Source organism: Strix aluco, chromosome 3 (assembly GCF_031877795.1).
Source record: "Strix aluco isolate bStrAlu1 chromosome 3, bStrAlu1.hap1, whole genome shotgun sequence".
Lineage (NCBI taxonomy): Eukaryota > Metazoa > Chordata > Aves > Strigiformes > Strigidae > Strix > Strix aluco.
The window spans coordinates 45,629,165-45,648,005 of NC_133933.1; the positions used below are offsets into that span (position 1 = coordinate 45,629,165).

Consider the following 18,841-nt stretch of genomic DNA (forward strand, 5'->3'; position numbering starts at 1 on the left):
TACTTGCTTATATGACTCAGTGGTCAGTGAGAGAAATATAAGCTCTTCCTCCTGCTGTAACCAACCTTGCCAGGATTATAGGCTGCTCTGGCAGGAGGTTTCAAATAATTTCTTCTCCGATTGTCTTCATCCCTTTTCTACTCTTTGTTCCACTTCTCTTGACCCACCTAGAGTCACAAAGTTGTAATATAATTCAGGTTGAGAGGGACCTCAGGAGGACTCTAATCCAACGCCTTGCTCAAAGCAGGGTCAACTGTAAGGTGAAATATGTTTCCTGGGACTTTATCTGTTCAGGTCTTGAAACTCTCTAAGGATGCAGACTGCACAGCCTCTCTGTGCAGCCTCTTCTGCTGCTTCACTGAAGTCAGAACCATTCCTGGTTTAGTTTATTACTGCTGTCTCTTTATTTTTTTTTTTTTTTTCTTTTAATGCCTTTCAACTCCATAAAGATCTTGGCTCCCTCATTTGGTAATGTTCTTTTCGGCATTGGAAGGTTACTGCCAGGCACCCCTAAAAACTTCTTTTTTCGAGCCCGAGCAAGCCCAGTTCCCCCAGCCTCTCCTTACAGGGTGAGTTCTCCAGCCCCAACCATCTTGGTGACCCTCCACTGGACTCACTTAAGTTTATTGATGTCTTTCTTGTATTGGGGTGGACATCTTATTCCCAGTTGGACATAGTAGTCCAGATGTTGTCTAAAGATTGCTGGGTAAAGGGGAATAATGTGAGCTCCTTGTGCTCCTGAAAAATATTACAATTCAGAATTCAGGAAGAACATGAAACAAATCTGGAGCCTATTTAGTTTCTGCTAAATCTGAAGAGAATGCTCTCTCATATCTGTCAGAGCTCCCTGGCAAGCCCTGTCACCCTTATCTAAGAAATCCTTTCTCTAAAAAATGTCAGCACATTTTTTCCTTTGTTTTTCTCTCATTCCATGAAGATACATAATACCTGCAAAAAGAAAGTTTTGGGAATTGGCAAAAAGTTGCAGTGTGGAGAACAAAGAAAAGCTTAATAAAATTAAAAGGTAAACGAAGTGAATGAAAATGAAAAGAACCTCAGCAACGGACTCAATACAGAAAGTGTTGACTCAAAATTTCTGATCCAAGGGATAATAGAATTTAGTGGCTTGACTAAATTAATAACAACAATATATGGACTTACATTAATTAGGATAAGGTTCAGATGGGGATTTGCAGACATCTCAAACACAAGGAGTGAAGCAACTATCTTCCTTTTGTTACAGAGATTTCTTGTAGGCTTGCAACTGGGAAAAGACTTGTTAACAGGATTGTGGCATTTTATAGCAGGCCAGAGAGCTCACTGCCAGAGACGGTGAGTTGGATTTTCTTAGATAATGGCTCTGCTGGAGCAGCAGGGACCAGTTTGCTAAACACAGAGATCACAAGGATTATTTGGTATCAAATAAATTCTGGTAGGATTATATGCTCTTAGTTCAGTACTCTCCAGATCCTCTTTCTTGCTCCTTTTCACATGCTTGCTGGCTTTGGGTTAGCTTAAAAATGTCTCACTCCACATCCTCTATCTCCTATACCTGTGAATGTCTCCAGGTAAGCAAAAGGGTAAGGGGGAATTTTCTGGGATGTTGATGAAGTACAAGTAAATAAATAAGCCTGTGTTTCCTTCTCATATCCAAAATAATAATGAGTGAAGCATAAGTGAATCCCCTTTTCTGTGTATGTTATCAAGAACACAGATATCAGGACTCACATTTCTTTCTGCATGATGTTGCTGTGACTGCTGGTCAGATGCTGCAGTGATGTTTTAAAGAGGCAGGACAGGACAGATCCGTGCTGCAACATTTATGCTTGCCATTGCTGAAAGCCAAATTACAGGCAATAGGAACAAATGAGCCGTTTTTAGAGGATGGATATGAATCTGTGTATGTTGTGGTGCTGTAATGTGTTTTTCATAGTGCAAATGTTCATCCTTGCTGATCTTGCATACTTTCTGGATTCATGTTGACCTCATATTTTAGATCAAAGATCCCTCATTTTTTAGGCAGATCTTGCTGTTTCCGTCTTTCTTCTCTTTGTCTTTTTCTTCTTCCCCTTTCCCACCTTCCCATTACTACCTAGGTGTCCAACATGGCCTTCTCATCAATCTTTTTCCTTTTCTCATACCTGATGTTGTCCTGCAGCAGTGTTGCCCTTTCTAGAACCAGCTCCTCTAACTGGTGGCTTTGTCATATAGCTCAGAAATGCTTGTGTTCCTTTCTAGGGCTCATTTTTTAAAATTAGGATGCTTCAGTGGTTATGGACTGATATTAGCAGGTTATGCTAGGAAATTGTTAATGTTACAGCAGAAATTGCTGTGCAGCTATTTTAGGGATGGGTACTGGAGTTGCTACAAGGTTGGTAAAGAAATAGGGTAAAGAGATAGTAGGACTTAAATACTGCAACAAGAGCATGACTCTAATGCTGTTATCTCCCTACAACATTGTGTTCTTCTCAGCCAAATAATGACAATACTGAGTAAGAGACTCCAGGGACTCATACTGGACATTGATTCACTGAAAATACAAGTTCACATACGAACCTGACTGTTACATATTATGGCTTTGTTCATTAAAGTGAATTGAATTTATGATGTGTGTGTCCAGTTCTGGACTCCTCGCTACAAGAGAGACATACACACACTGGAGAAAGTCCAACAGAAGGCCACAAAGATAATTATGGGCCTGGAGCATCTCTCCTATGAGAAAAGACGCTGTTTATTCTGGAGAAGAGAAGGCTCAGGTAGAAGCTCATCTATGTGTATAAATACCTGGTGGGAAGGTGTAAAACAGGTGAAACCAGGCTCTTTTTAGTGGTGCCCAGTGACAGGACCACAGCCAATGGGCACAAGCTGAAACACAGTACGTTCCCTCTGAACATTGGGAAACACTTTTTTACTGTGAGGGTGACCAAGTATTGGCACAGGTTGCCCAGAGAGTTGTACAGTCTCCCTCCTTGGAGATATTCAGAAGTCAGCTGGACAGGGTCCTGGGCAGCTGGCTGTAGGTGTTCCTGCTTGAGATGACTTCCAGAGGTCCCTTCCAACCTCAACCATCCTGTGATTCTGTAATCTTTTGTTATTTTCCCAGTAATGAGAAACTTTTAAGGAAATCTATCCTTTACTGTAGTTCTGATAAAGCTAGTGAGGAAGATATCATGCAATTGGAATGAACTATTTTAAGATCACATAATCTGAAACTGTTCTGAAGAGGAAAAGTAGGCTGCACCATCAGGGTAAAAATGATAGCTGTTTTCAGCTTCAAAACGAGTGAACATTGCGGTAGCTACCTGCTAAGGCTGATGGTAAGTAGTGGAACTGCAGTTACAAATGGGACATCTAATCGCCATTTGTTAAGGAGAGTAAAGGGATTTTTTTGGGTTGCATCATTATATTACACAGAAAAAGACAGAGCTTTCCTGATGGCAGGACCTTGACTGAGAGTCAAGTAGTTATCTGCAGGAGATAAGGTGATCTGAACAAGAAAACTAAACTGCTGAAAAGAAGTTATTTAATTTTTTTAAAATTTATCTTTCTTTTGTTCTTTAAACAGTGGAAGCTCTACATTTGGGAACACTGATGGCAGCACATGGTTATTTCTTTCCAATCTCAGACCATGTTCTAACACTAAAGGATGATGGCACCTTTTATCGATTCCAGGTAAGTGTTTTCAATATGTTCTTGACTTGTGCAAATGGAGGTTCATATTAAAGGCCTTACACAAAGGTTCACAGTAAATTTTAACCATACTTTGTCTCTTATGTAATCTAGTAAATGGTGGCAATTCCCCTTAAAGTAAAAGATGGTAGAAGGATTTTATTTAGAAATTAAGTCGGCAAGGTTTTAAGATGATAGTGACCATTATGATCCCTGGAAAAAGTGTGATAGTGCTGTGTGAAAGTATCTCTCATGAAATAAATTAATCTAGTATTTTGGAAATATAGTAAAGGAAATGAAATTATTTTACTGAATCTTATTCCTATCATAGTCTTAATTTGGAAAGGGGGAGGTATTTTATATCAGAAATCTGTATTATATCAGAAGTCTGATAAAAAATGGAGGGTAATATTTATATTCTTTGTTATGTGAGGATTTCCTTATTTGTAACAGATTAGTATTGAAGTAGTGTGTATTCTTCAAACAAGTGCAGACACATTTCTACATTGATCTGTCAGTCCCAATGCATACAACAAACATGCAGATGCCTCAGAACAATCTGGAAGTGTGTATATGTATGTATATTTATACCTATACCTACATGTATATTATTCAGATAGCTACATGATTGTATCCTATTATCCTAGACTCCAAACTAAGGGCTTGGGGAGCGGGAGTGTTGCTTTTCTAATAATGAATATCAGGCTAGACTTGAAACAAATATGTTTGCATGGTATCTGATTATGTATTCTAGAGAAGGAATTAACTTGGCTTGCCATGTGCCACCTTTGACAATGGTGGTTGTGTTCTGTATTGCTCTTCCTATTAGGTGGTCTTCCTGGTAGGTATCACCAACAGCTGCTCCAAGATCTTCTCTAGATATTTGTTGTTTTGAAATGATACAATGATTATCACTATGAAATTGATTATATAAATACCATAGTTTGGTAATCCTGCTCTCTTAGTTCAAACTGTGTTGAATACTTACAGAAAAACAGTATCTGGTAGAAAAAAATCTATTGTCTTCAAGATGTTTAAGTCTAAGCTTTGCCTTAAACATTGTTTAAATAAGAAGCCATCAAGAATAAAATAAAACTGAAATTATGGTCTTTAAAATGCAGAAGAAAACTGTGATGCATTGGAGACCAATCGTAGTCTCAAACACTGTATCAGATTAACTGCTGTACAACACTTTCATCGATATTTTGGCTTGAGTTCTATAGACCCACATAAGGGAAAAGAAGGGTTCATAATATTTGGTCTAAAACAAATCTTAGAGTGAATATAATTAAATATGTACAGCACAGCCTGTCAAGAAAGAGAATGATTATTGCATACATGCATACAATATTATCATATTTTCATATGTAGATCCTGTGGGTCACACAGTGCAAAAAACCTGTCCTTTAGCAGGACAGTAAGTTACATGTGTATATGGGTGATACAAAGACCAATCACTCCAAGCCTCCTCCCCCAGATCCACAGTTACCTTTGATCCTGGAGAGAGAATTTGAAGGAAAAGGTTTCTTTCTCATGGTGCTTCATCCTCCTCAGTGTTCAGTATAAAAAAGAGAGGGATGTCACATAGGTGAAGGGGCTTGCTGCTGAGGGCAAGGCACTAATGTGGTTATGAGGTAAGTGAAAAGAAATCCATGAAGTGGTTGAGGCTCTAGCCTCTACATAAGGAGCAGCCAGAAGGACAAAATATCTGAGTACTTCATTTTGCAGAGAATAGGACTTATTTATAGGAGTGCTGGTCATTGAATTCTGCACAGCTGCTGGCCTGCTTCTATCTCAAGTATGGGAAATGAGCATCTCTGCTAGCATGATAATTCAACTGAAGGAAAGTATAGATTACAATTAGCTGCACTGTGAACAACTGAGAGTACTGCAGCTACCCTGCCATGGGCTTTCCCCAGAGAGGTGTACAGGCTACATGTTTGGACATGTGCCAGTCTAACCCTTTGGTGAGGGTTAGATTGTAAAATTATATCAGCTGATTTATGTAAGTTAAGGATTTGGTACCTATTTGACACATGTGTATGAAATAAGATAATTTCCTCAAGTGTTGCTCAGTATATATCTGCAGTACTTTGGTTGTTTGCTACTCTGTGGTACCTTTTGCATTGCTATTCCTATGCTAACAATATTAAAACAATGCAATTTTAGCTGTTAATGTATAGCATGAGAAAAAATTCATAGTGGTGTAATAGTGTTAACTGGAGTTGTAACAGCAAAAGTTATGTCATTACAATTCCTCACCAAAATAAGGCTAATATAAAATCTGTTACTGAAGCTGTTAAATTGGAAGGTGAAGACAACATACTCAATTGTGCAATTGTGTGAATTTTGCGCTAGAGTAGTTGTTCAGGTGCTTTGGAAATAGGACCAAATAGGACCCCCTGAGTATTGGACAGGATTCACAAATTTCTAGATATTTTAATAGAAAGAGAAAACCATGCACCTGCCAGCACTGAAAAGTTCAGAAGCTATCCCTGCAGAGAAATCTCTGTCTGCAATACAAAGACCTGACCTACAAAAAACAGACTAGCTACAATAATGTTCTCCATACACTTCATTTTTTAGTCTCCAAAGGGTGATGCATTCCCTCCTGACAGTAAAATTACTTGCAGTTTGTTTTAGAAAACCTTCTGTTGTGTAGAAATAACTAAAAGCAATGGAGATTGTGCTTCATTTGTGCAAATGCCCTTTTACAGCCAAAATTATACTTTTTCAGGTATTACTCTTGCCATTAGGAGGGCTGTAAAATCGTAGTTATATCTGCTTTTTTAAATAATGTGGCCTTAGAAATAATAATAAAAAAAAATCATTCAGGATCATTCTTTGACCTAGTCAGGTGTAATTAGATTAGTTTTTGTGATAACAATTTAATTCAAAGGGGATGGATCTAAATATTAATTGCCTTACTGGGAGAGGAAATTTCTTATTAGTCTCAACAAAGCAAATCAGAAAATTCAGGGATAGTAGTACTTTCTGACCCATCCAGAACAGCTGCATTGCCTTTTCCTGGTAATTTAAACCTGGGACCAAAGAAGGAGCTGAATACCTGCTAACCATCCCCCTCTACCTGAGAGCAAATAGGTATGAGGGGCCTAAATAAGAAAAGCAAGGTGCACCTTAGAAAGCATATCTTCCTGGGGCCAGGGATTACTCACTGAGACTTTTAATCTGTGTTCATATAAGTGATAATATGTCCGTCCTGGTGAGGAATGCCTGACTCGCCCTCTCAGCTGTTAAACTTCTAAAATAGTCTTTCAGCGAAAGATATGTTGATTTCTTCTACAAGTTGCACATGCATGCTAAGTGCTTAATGTTCATGGTGAATAAAGTTTCCTAATATCTTCTGTCTTTAAACAAACTCCTAGGATGCCGGAGGCTAGTGATAATCACACTCCCATTTTTTGATGAGATTAATTTGTGATTTAACGTAAATTAATTTTCGGAGATGAAATTTAGGTTCTGCTGTTGTTTTGTAATTTTTAAGATGGAAGGCATAAATAGCTGAGAAAAAGTGTGAAAATGGGCACAGTTTCTTGTGAAAACATGAGTCTGGTGAAGATAGCAGCAAAACTCATGGATTTTGGCAAGATGAAGATTTCACCTGTGATGTCTTCTGTTCTATCACTGGGAACACTTTCTTGACAAACACATTTAACGTCTCTGGCCTTGTTTCCCCATGCCTAAATTGGGGATAAAATATATATAGCAATCATTGTAAGGATCTTGGAATATCTTTGCTGCAAAATAGTGTAGAGCATGAAGTTCTGTGGAACCTTGTGTCTCAGGTGGAATTGCATTGCTTCCCACATCTCTTTGAGTCAGTCCTGCTTGACCAGCTAGCTCTTGGCTCAGTCCTGAGCCGGCCTCTGGCTATAGTGATGCTGTGGCTGAACATCACAGCTTTCCAGCCACTCTCCATGCCTTGCTGGCTCATCTACCATGCCTTGAGGGAAGGATTTTATTGGAAGCCAGATTTTAGAAATAAAAAAGAAGCAGGTTATCTCATCCAGCATTTGGCAGATTTTCATTGGCTATTACAGGTTCAAGGACTAATTCATTGTCTCTTCAGCTCAGGCTCAGAATATACAGGTTCTGTTTAGCTTTCAAAGAGGGTAAAATAATTTCAAATCCATGTGTCTTTCTGACTGCCCTATCAGTGCCCTTTTTTCTTTTTTAACTCCCTATTCAGACACACTTTCCCTCCTACTGCTTTCTGTGCTCATTCCCTTTCCAGGTTAGAAAAGAGGAGTCACAAAGCCAAAATCTTTATTGTTTTCAACTTTCTCAACCTCTTTTTTGATAATTCTGAACTAACTGTGGAGCACTACTTGCTGGCATCCTTCATCTATGGGCTTGACAGTGCTAGACTAGCAATCTTACCCTTTTCCTTTACCACGAGATCATTTGATTCAACTGCAGTGAATGTAAAACTGAATATCCGTGAATTCTGCCATCCATCATGCAAAGCATTTCAGATTTTGTAGAACTATTTTTTAGCAAAGACTTGTTTTCTGCTGTTTATAAAGATTCCCTGGTGCCTGTGAGAAGAATAACAGTAATATGCGAAGGAAGGTTTATGCATGATTTGAATATTCCTCCCCCATCCCAGTAATTAGATTTTAAAAGATTTCATGCAGTGGAGCAGCTTCAGAAACAACAATTCTTTTCTTATTACTATCAACAAGGGGTAGCTGAAAGATGCTTAATGATTTCTGTCCTCAGTAATACATAGTTTAATGCATAGAAATTAATCACGGTTTATAAAAGCTGATGGGCAACACTGATTTTTACAAGTGGATGTTTCATTAGCTCAGATATTATTATTGATCAATTTTATGGTAGGGCCAAAGCAGATCTATTTTTTTATCACAGGATTGCTCATGATGCATAGCAGCCACTGCTGCCAATTTGTTTAGTGTGGAATATGTGCTATATTAGAGGATTTTGTTTCATGTGACTTTATTAACAGGAGGATTATGGATTTCTGTGGTTATGTTTACCTAATAATATTAGCCTATAATGCAAGAGAACCAGTATGCATTTGTGTGTGCGAAACCAGTTTTCCGTCAATGGTATAAAGATCCATGTTAACAGCCTGTTTTATTCTGAATGCTTAAATGACTCTACGATAACATGCACTAGGTCAGCCTTATTTCTTTAGCTGCTGACTGCTTATTCAAATTACAGATACAATTAAACAAAGTGCCTTGAAAGTGTACTGATAAAAACTGGCAGCATTATTTCTGCCTGGGCTGATAAACATTACTTGACTTTCCCCAAACTGTTCTACCACCCACCTTCCTTCCGAGTATAAGTGGGATGTCATGGCAAAATGACAAATGTTCCCTGTTTAATACTTGTTCATGATGAACTGCTTCACATTTCCTTCTGAGGAAAAGTAAAATTCTTATATATAATTCCTTCAGGTTTTCTACATTTCACAAAAAAACCCTTGATATTTCATAATCTTCTCTTTGAAAATGGTGGTGTTGAGGTACAACATGGTATACCACAGCCGTAACTCTCCTGGGGAAAATATTCACTTATGTAGGGTTTCTAGATCATGAAACAAGACACATTGATTATATAACTGTGCTATAGAAATGTGTGATATTGCAAGGGATGTTGTAATTCTTCTACAGTGTACTCAGGATATGTGAGTTGTAACAAATAGTTAAACCAAGCTTTCTTTGAATAGTCCAGGTACAGAGAAGGTCATTAATGTGGGCAGAGCCTCCTTGCATTGCTGTGGGAGATTTAGATCAGATGAGAGCAGGAAGCTTTCTCCTTTGCAGAGATGTCCTATTCTCATTCCTGACCTCATTCTGTGAGACCAGGATTGATCTTATCGGACTCTTCTTACTTCCTAATCTTTCCTTATTGAACAAGGCAAATCTTCTTCCATCAGTCTTCGTGGAAAACCTCTCTAGCAAATTCTTCTAAGGTATTATTAAATATCTGGACTGTGAAATTGCGTAGAGACTTTTGAAACAGAAGCAGAAAGATGTAAACTCAGCACATATGTTATAGTAACATGTTATGTCATTAAACTCTTTGAGGTCTGTAACATCTAAGGGACAAAGTAACCTTCAGACTCCATTTGTAGGTAAATCAGATTCTTGGAGTCAGAGGTTCCAGGGATTTCTGTCTGGGACCTTGTGCAAGCTCGATGTTAACTTGCCTGATTGCAGAGGTTGGGACAATAAATCTCTGCACAGGCAGGAGCCCATGAGGTGCTGGGGCTGAGAAGGACTGCAGCTGGCAGCAGTAGGGATGCACTCAGAGCATGTCCCTGAAGAACGGAGACAGGCAGGGGGCTGCCTGATGCCCTTGTGGGCCAACCTGAACAAGGGACCTTGATACACGTTTCCCCAAAATCTTATTACATCATTCTACTAACTGAATTGTACTATTGTGGGAGCCTTGTGATAAGGTTTCTCCCTGGGTCTTTTCTCAGCCAGGAGTGAGGTTGCTTGAGATTTACTTTGTACCTGGTTTTAGGAGAATTTTCCTTGTCTCTGCACCCACTAATGCCATTTCCTTTTTTGAAAGTGAATAATAGTTATCTGCTCTTTAAATACAACTTTACCAGCAGTTATAACTGCTTTTGAGTACATATCTTATGGTGATACCATAATTCTTTACTTGATGGTAAGACAGTAATGTAGGACTTTGCCTTGGTCAAAATAAACAGCATCTACTGTTTATTTCTCATCTAGTAGGGGCTTTACACTGTCAGTGACCTAATATATTTCTGAAAAATCCAAACTTTAATAACCTTTAGCTGTTAAGGATCCAGAAATGGATAGTATATTACCATTGTTCGATCTAGATATTAGATCTAGAAAGATTAGAATACAGAAAATTTCATCTTTTCCCCTTTTCTGAAAAAGGTAGATCTTCCCCTTGCTGTAGTCTTCTGAGGCTCCTCTGCCGTATGTGACTTTTTTTTTTTTTTTTAGATAACTGCCCATGTTTCAAAGGTTACTTGAATGAATATTTTTTCCATGTATAACTTGCCCATCAGGTAACTTGCACGCGCTTAAACATCATGCAGATAATCCAATCCTTTTGATAACCCTTGCCAGTTAGATACTAGGTACTATAGAGTTGGAGAGAGAGGAGGAAAAGAAGTACCAGAGCAAAAATTTCATCCTAATATTTAAATGTGCAAATAACTCACAGTGCTGAGGAAGCAGGAGTCGTTCCTTAGCTTGGTGAGGCTTTTTTGTTTTCTACAAATAAACAGTTTACCCAAATCAAAACACAATAATTCCTTAAGTGTTCTGTGATGAATTTCATCAGGCCTCTAACCTGAACTCTCTGACTTCATATAAATATTTCTCTTCCTTTTTTTTTTTTTTTTTTCCCTGTAATTTGCCCTGTAGTCTTATCTTCATGTCAAAGTTAATTTTGGGCATGTTCGCAGAGCTGATTGCAGGCAGACGAACTTTGCTCCCAGTTGGAGCCAGCTGGCCAGAGGCCAGCTCCGACCACGTTGCAGTGCTGGAGCTGATGAGCTGTACTTCCGAGCAGGTCCTGTTCAATGCATCTGAGCACTACGCAGGCAGGGTCACAGCTTGAGTTCAGAGGCAGCTTGTGCCTGTCCAGTTCAGAGCATCAGCAAGGAGAGCTCACACCTGTGTGTCATTCCCTGAGCAGAAAGACCTTTATCTGAACACAGTCTTCCTCCTTCTGGAGACTCAAACTAGCAAGGCATTTAATAGTCTTCTGTACTTATCTGTACTAACTGTTATTTGAACCCCTTTCTCATATTGTAATGTTTGCCTTTTGGGTTTCTTTTGGGCTTACCTTATAACACATTATTGAAACCTTTTATTATGATGTATTGTGTGCTTTGCTAATTAAAACTCATGCTCTGTTTTAACTTTTCTTTTATCTCCAGAGGCATGATGGCGCAGGGAGGCTTAGACTCATCCTTAGTAACATATGCATTAATTTTTGCTTTTTCCATGATCTCTTTTTAATTTTTAGCTGACTGGAGATTGCCAGTGTGGTTACACTGGCCTGTCACTGCACTTTCTAAAGGTACTTGGATATTTAGTAAGGTCTCTTTCAGTAGCTGCCATCTCCCATCTCTTTGTCCCTCAGTTTACTTTCCTGAGAGACCTCCTGTGCCTGCTTTCTGAGCCTGCTGGCCCTCATGCTGCTGTGCTCATCTTTGCAGAATACCAGTCTCATCCTGCAGTTGTTTTCCTTCCAAGTACCAGACACCAGCAAAGTCTTGCTCAGGTATTCTCCAATGGAACAAAATCTATTTTATCTATTCCCTTGAAAGTTTTGTTCAACTTTGGAAAGGAAAAAGTGTCCTCGGTGCATTTTCACACTTCTGGGCATTGGTCTGAACTGAGACCCTCTGTTAGAAGCAGGTCCTGCCATTGGGACACACCTTTTTGTCCTTCAGAAAAGCCTTGGCCACCTCTGCCTCCTAGTGAGCTAAAGTGACATTTCACAGCATTGAAGATCCTACCCCCTTTTCCATAGTCTGTTTAGTGCCCACTCTCCACCACCGCTGTGCAAGATCCAATAAAAGTTTAATGTGTTATTTTAACTAAATGCTGAGAACAGTAATATCAGATTTATCCTTCATTGATATAATTCTTCAAGAGCCTGTCAGAACTATTTCTTGCTCTGTTCTTGCTGGCTGAGGGTAGCTTTTCATTTATGTATGAAACAACAGGGTCCTTCTCTTACATCATAAACATATGGTCATGCATATATAGTATTTCCTCATAGCCTGATGTGAAAAGAATGCCAGAAGCAATTTTGAGATTTGCTCAAAATCAGAAGACAAAATTTCTTTTTTAATCTCAGCCAGGATGGGAGTATATGTAATTTGTCAAGAAAAAGCCTAAGTATGTATGAGGAGTTTTAATATGGAATTTGAAGCAAGTATACCCACAATTGGAAGAATCTCTCTCTCTACTTCTGAAAGGGGTCTTCCCCTGCACCATTCTCCAGCTATCGTCCCCCATAACTGCTACTCCTCCATAAATAAAATCTGAGCCCCAGCCAGTTTCGGCTCAGTGTCTACTTGAGCATATATGGTTTCAAAAAGTAACCCTCACTGCATCTATTTTCCAGGAGCTCAGCTTGAACCTGTAAACAGAGGTTAAAATTACTGTTAGCAAGAAAATGGTAAAATGGTGTAGTTGTGCTTTTCTTCTTGGGCCTCTCCCAAGATACACTCCATGCCTCTAAGGAGGGACTATTCTCCCTTCCCGAATTTGGAAACTGTATATTTAAATGGTGGTTATGCTTTATATGATTGACATTATTGAGTTACTTTTATAGCTTCTTGCTTCTCCAGGATTTGCTGAGTGCTGACATTCATTGTTTAGAGGTTCCTCTTCTTCTTTCCATTTGTCCTTATACTGGTCACTTTGATTTCAGTGGCACTGTGAAGGAATAGTTGAAAGGATAATGACTTTCTGCAGCTCCATTACAGAGCACAGAACAGTCTCCAAGAAACACATCTCAGCCTTTGAAGTTAGCTTGTGATAGTTTCTTTTTATCCTTTAACTCATTGGTGTTGCTTGGTAAATATCAAGTTCTAAATTGCTCCTATTAAAGCTGATCGGTCATTTTTACAACAGAGAGATTTGTCACAATATATATTTAACCTGACAATCGGTGTGAATGTGTCACCCTTCAACGCTGTTGGTTTCCAGATTAACATTAAAACAATTTTGAGGGAAGTGGGCAGCAGGAGAGGTTTCCATTTTTTGCAGCTGGGAGATCTTTGAGAAAAACCAATAATAAACAGAGAGTAAAGCAGAAGTTTTTCCTAAGGAAGCACCTGTGTTTTGAAATACCACTCAGACCAGTCCACATATTTAATGAGATTAATTCAACTGCTCAAATAATATATAATTCTCTGTATGTGTGTATATATATATATGAATGTGTTATGTACAAAATACTATAATCCTTTACATTTTAACAAAAAGTTACCATTTAAAAAATTAAGTTATTTGTATGAAAAATGCCTACATGGTCTTATATTCATTTGGTAGAAGTGAATTATTTTAACAATACGTTTAGCACAGTTTTAATAAGCATAGTATTGAACTAGTTATTGATACTTTTATTGGCTTTCCATTAAAAAAATCACATTTTAAATCACAATTGGTAAACACGTAGAAAAAAGATAGACTTCAAAAAATAAAAAGAACTTTGATAACTTTGTGAAAACAGGTTGTATTTAGTGGCATTTTTAAACAAATAACTCCTAGGAAAGAGTATTGAATATTAATATATACTAATGAAAACTTTCCAAAATCAAGAACTGAATGTACCCCAAAGTGTCTTCTGTCTTTTCACCTTCTAAAACTGATTCTTCAGGACATGTGAGAGGTATGTTGCTAGGGAAGATGAAAAAGACAACCTCACTACCTAACCTTGTGGGTTTTGTTCCCTTAACTTTAAGAATAAAAAGAACACTTTGTTCTTTTTCAATGCCATTCTGACACTAGTGCAATAAACAAGCATACAAATGTAATTTTCTGTTTTGATGCCTATTTCAAAATTGTCAAGTTAACAATATAATAGCTCTACCAAAAATGTAAATTGAGTCTGAAAAACAATATCAATTCAAGGGCTGTATAATGCTTGCGTTGTCTAACTTGAGTTCCCTGCTTTTTTTTTTTTTTTTTTGTCTATAGACACCCTATTTTTGGCCATCAAATTGTTGGGAGCCGGAAAACACAGACTATGGTCAGTGTAGAAATCTTTCCTATTTCTTTCCGGAATTATGTATTGTATGATTGAACACATCGTTACAGTCTGTCTTGTTTAATCATCCCACTGTTAAAAACATAATTATATGTCATATAATTCCTGTGCAAGAATTGCTGATATTGAAATGAATGTGTTGTTACCTTTTTCAAAGTTTGATAAAAGTTTATTAAAGTCAGATTTGAAGTTGATCTGAGGAAGAAAAAAAATCCTCAAAATTCATCAAAACCTACCTTCCATTTAAATCTTCCGTTTTCTCCAAAAAGTGTAATTATTTACAGTGAACAAAGTCTCAGTGAAGCAGAGGACCCTTTATTGATGGTTGTGCAATAGATTCAGACCCAAAGATGTGCCTAGTTTAGATCTCTTATTTCTGATATACACCTTTGGAAAAGTATTTATTATGGAAACTAATATAGTTATAATATGAACTATATTGGAAAATACCTTGTTTATTTGCCTGTTTCTTGGGTTTTTATTAAAAATTACATATTGTAAGTACTGAGGTGTACTTAGGAAAATCTGAAGATAAGAAGTAGTAAAGTATTACAAAAACCTCATAAAATTTATAATCAAAATTAGGTGCCTCTGTACACCAAATAGTGTCCTAATTTTTAAAGAAAATGGATTATCTATGAGCAGTCTCCTGTTTATTCTAATCCAGACTGTAAGTACTCAGCACATCTGAAGACCATGTCACTTATTTAGGTAACTAAGCATGTACATGATAGCTTACCGTTTTAACAACTCAGACTTTGCAAGTCACTATTTACAGCTTTTCGGAAATTTAGATGTGTGTTCACTTGTAATATGGATTCAATCTCAGTTCTTGGGAGCTGAAGACCACAGGGATGGATGGTTCCAATAGACGCTTCCTTCCTTTGCAGCAGACACAGTTTAGTTTCAAATACATCGCTAAATAAAACAATTTCAAGCTGAGATGCTCAGCACACCTGAGTGCCTTCAAGGTAGACTTTGAAAATGGTAAAGGAGAAAAATGTCCATCTTTCTTTAAAATACTGAGATTTGAAAATGTTCAGCAAAAATGTATCAAAAGCTACAGAAGAGGAGTAATTCATACCACACCTGAGTGATTAGCCACTCCATATGAGGAAATTAGTTGCTGAAGGAGAAGTGCTTGATTTACCACTTACTACAATGTTTTTCCCTTTTCGTGAAAGTGTTATTTGCTTTTCTCAGAGGGGCGCTTCAGTATAGTCTCCTAATATGTTAAAGATCAGAAAGTAATTCACTATGGTTTTAAGCGACACTGAGTTGTTCAGCTGTAATGTGTATTACATTACCAGGGGGATTTTAATAAATAAATATATACTTAACAGGTCTGAACTTGAGATCAGGCTGAGAAAGTCTCCATTTACATCCTTTAATCTAAATTAGGAGACACTAACTTTCTAGTAACAGCTGACCACTGGATTGGGCAATGAATTACATACCTTAGTCAGTAAATAGAAATCTTATATAATCTGTCCAGTTTTTGCATGCCAGAAATACAAAATTAAACTTGGGATCGCTTTCGTCATCAGGCAGGAAGGTGCCTTTATTTAACAGTAAATGTGCTTGTTTGAGAGCTTTTGAGATTATAAAACCTGTGAAATATGTTCCGGTTAGTGAATTTAAGCTCTTCTGTTGCACAGGGGTGAAGGAAGGGAAAGCCCCAACACTGCCATCTCATTGCTCCTTCCGAGTCATGAGCAGAAGGTGCAAGCCTCCAAGAAACCCACGGGCAGCTTCCCCATGCAACAGGGTCAGAGCATTGCACTAGATCTAGCTAAGGTGGCTGTGTGTTGCCAGAATTGACTAATGCTAGAGCATTCACAGGAAAATAAATTTTTAAGACAACTTTTCAATAGTGTTCTTACTAGGTTAGCATCTTCCCAGTCCCAGAAATTACTATTTGCCTTGTGGCCTGAGGATTTTTTTCCGATACCTTTCCATGAATATAAAGAGAGGGCAGATAAGGGGAGAACTGAATACAGGTGCTTTCAGAAAGGATTACATAACTGTTGTAAACAATGGTCATCAGAGGAATATGGAAGAATCAAACAAATAATATTCAAGAATCCAAAATAAATCTAAAATAGGATTGAAACAATTTGAGGATATTAAAGGATAAATTCCACCTCAAATGCACTCCAAAGAGGTTCTGCAGATTTTCACAGCAATTCTCTTACTTCCTAGAAAGTACAATAAATAGAATTTATGTTATTACAGATATGCGGATGCATTTCGTACTTGTCATGTATTATGGTGCTGTGCAGTGCTTCCCTTTTCACGAACTTGTCCTGAACAAGCTTGAAACTGGACCTCCTAAAACTAATGACTGTGCCAGGCATTAGGAGTCTCTCAAGGCCAGCAAGAATCAGGCTTTCTCTGTAATCTTCCTTTATCAAAGTTATTAACAAAGCAAACCGCTTTCTTCATCATTGACCTAATTTTACAAGTCTTTGAAAACACACTAAAATTTTAATCTAAAAATTACTCCCAACCATTTACTGTTCCTCACCCATAGCTGGGCTACTGTTCAGAATGTAGCATACTGCCAGGAAAATAATTAATCTTAAACTAGAAATTAAATGAGATTGACATACTGCATGTGTTCATTTATTACCAGAGCTAGCTCAGGAACAAATAATCTTTACATCTTTTTATAATATGTGAATATCTTCTCTAAAATATAATTTCTTGTTCCATGTGAGCTTGTGATATCAAATATTTTCATTTAAAAAGATTTATCTGAAGAAAATGTGGAGAAAAGAGACATCAAAACAAAATCTTCCAAAATGTCAAGAAATTGCAGACCTCTTGTCGTAATAAAGCTATAGTGCAGTGCTATGTCTTGGTGGCAAAAAGAGGGCTTGGATTAATTTATTGTATGTCAGAGTGGAATCATGTAGCCTTTGGATTTGATTGCAACTATCAAAATATTGACCATCTGATCATTCTGAGGTTACTAAGAAATTGTTAATTTTCACAAAGGGCTGAAAATCTCCCTCACTTTTTCTTGAAAATCATGCTATAAGGGATCTCAAGAGAGATGCCCCAAATTAAAAATAATTTCTAAAAAGGCAGTTTCTTAGGTTTCATCTCCACCCATGCAGAACATGTTGTTCTGTGTAGAATCCCATTGCTTTCAATGGGATTTTATTAATGAAAAGAAGTGTGCACATTAATACTACTACTACTACTAATAATAATAATTTTTAAGGCCAGTGCAGTTCAAATCTCTTTGCATTTCCTGTGAGTTAAGTCGTGTTCCTGAATTATGATTTAGTTTTCTGACAAATAGAATTGGATCTCAGTTCAGAAAACTGACTCCGGAAATGAATGCAGCTAATGGATGAGCATGCAACCTACCTGGAATCATCTTCTCTTTTCTTACAGATGTAACTGATAGAATTTTTTTCTGGCAGATTAAAAACAGTTCATGTCATTAAGAATTAATTAAATATGGAGACTTGTTAAGTCCATTGCATCTCAGAAAGAGCAAATATAATGGCACATATGAAATTGTTATTTCATATGCATTTGGCCTCAGTTCTCATGGAACTCGTCAGGTTGTCTTGGAAGTTTAATGACTCATAGCTGTTGCAAATTTGAAGAATTCAGTTCCTTACTGTTCTCTTTTTTGAGATAAGAAATACAAAAGGTTAGGGAAAAATTCCATTCACAACAAAATAGCAATTATTTTTGTGTTTGAAGAGCTCAAGACTAACCCTAAGCAAACAAATGAACATAGTCATGACAATATTTGCAGTTTGTAAGAATTTCAGATATATAAGATATGAAGAAAAATTAATAATTTTTAGTCATTTTCTGTAGTGCACTTTTGTTGATGGTTAGACTCAAAAGTGTCTGTGACACACAAACATTTTCTTACAGTTAAATGCATATTAAAAATGTTCAAAGGAGATACAGAATAACATTTTGAAAGTGCCGCAGTTACTTAAGGAGGTTTGGACTTATACTAGAAGACAATAGTTAACTGCATCTATATAGTTGCAAGAGGATGCTGTTTCAGCCTTGTAATTTTATGTGTGTGCATTTCTCCCAAATGAGTTAAAAATGAAGGAGGATTGCAGAATCTTGGTAGGTTATGGAGAACACAGTAAATAACTGATAATGCAACATGAGTGTAAGAGCACATGACTGTGTATGTCTGTAAATGATGCTAGATGAGATTATTTTTCTGTATACTTAAAGCAAATTCTTAAATTCTGCTGCTGTGAAAAAGGACAAGTTTTAAAAATGTACATATTTTCAGTAGCCTTCCAGGTAAAGTCATGTGCTGTAAATGCAATCTTCTAGGAAATCAGAGCAGTTACAGAAAAAATAAAATCCTTAATTAGTTGCTCCCTTTAAAAGTGTAAGCTCT

The 18,841-nt window shown here is 37.4% G+C and overlaps 1 protein-coding gene across 5 annotated transcripts in view; it reads left to right on the top strand.

Annotated features, from left to right (window-relative positions):
• The window catches only part of RGS7 (regulator of G protein signaling 7), a 245,378-nt gene that overhangs the window by 172,973 nt on the left and 53,564 nt on the right, over positions 1 to 18,841 (top strand). For all 5 annotated transcript variants that reach the window (XM_074818377.1, XM_074818378.1, XM_074818379.1 and 2 more), the window contains exons 5-6: positions 3,566 to 3,672; positions 14,376 to 14,427. In XM_074818377.1, the coding sequence (XP_074674478.1) occupies positions 3,566 to 3,672; positions 14,376 to 14,427 (159 nt within the window). The remainder of the gene's footprint in view (positions 1 to 3,565; positions 3,673 to 14,375; positions 14,428 to 18,841) is intronic.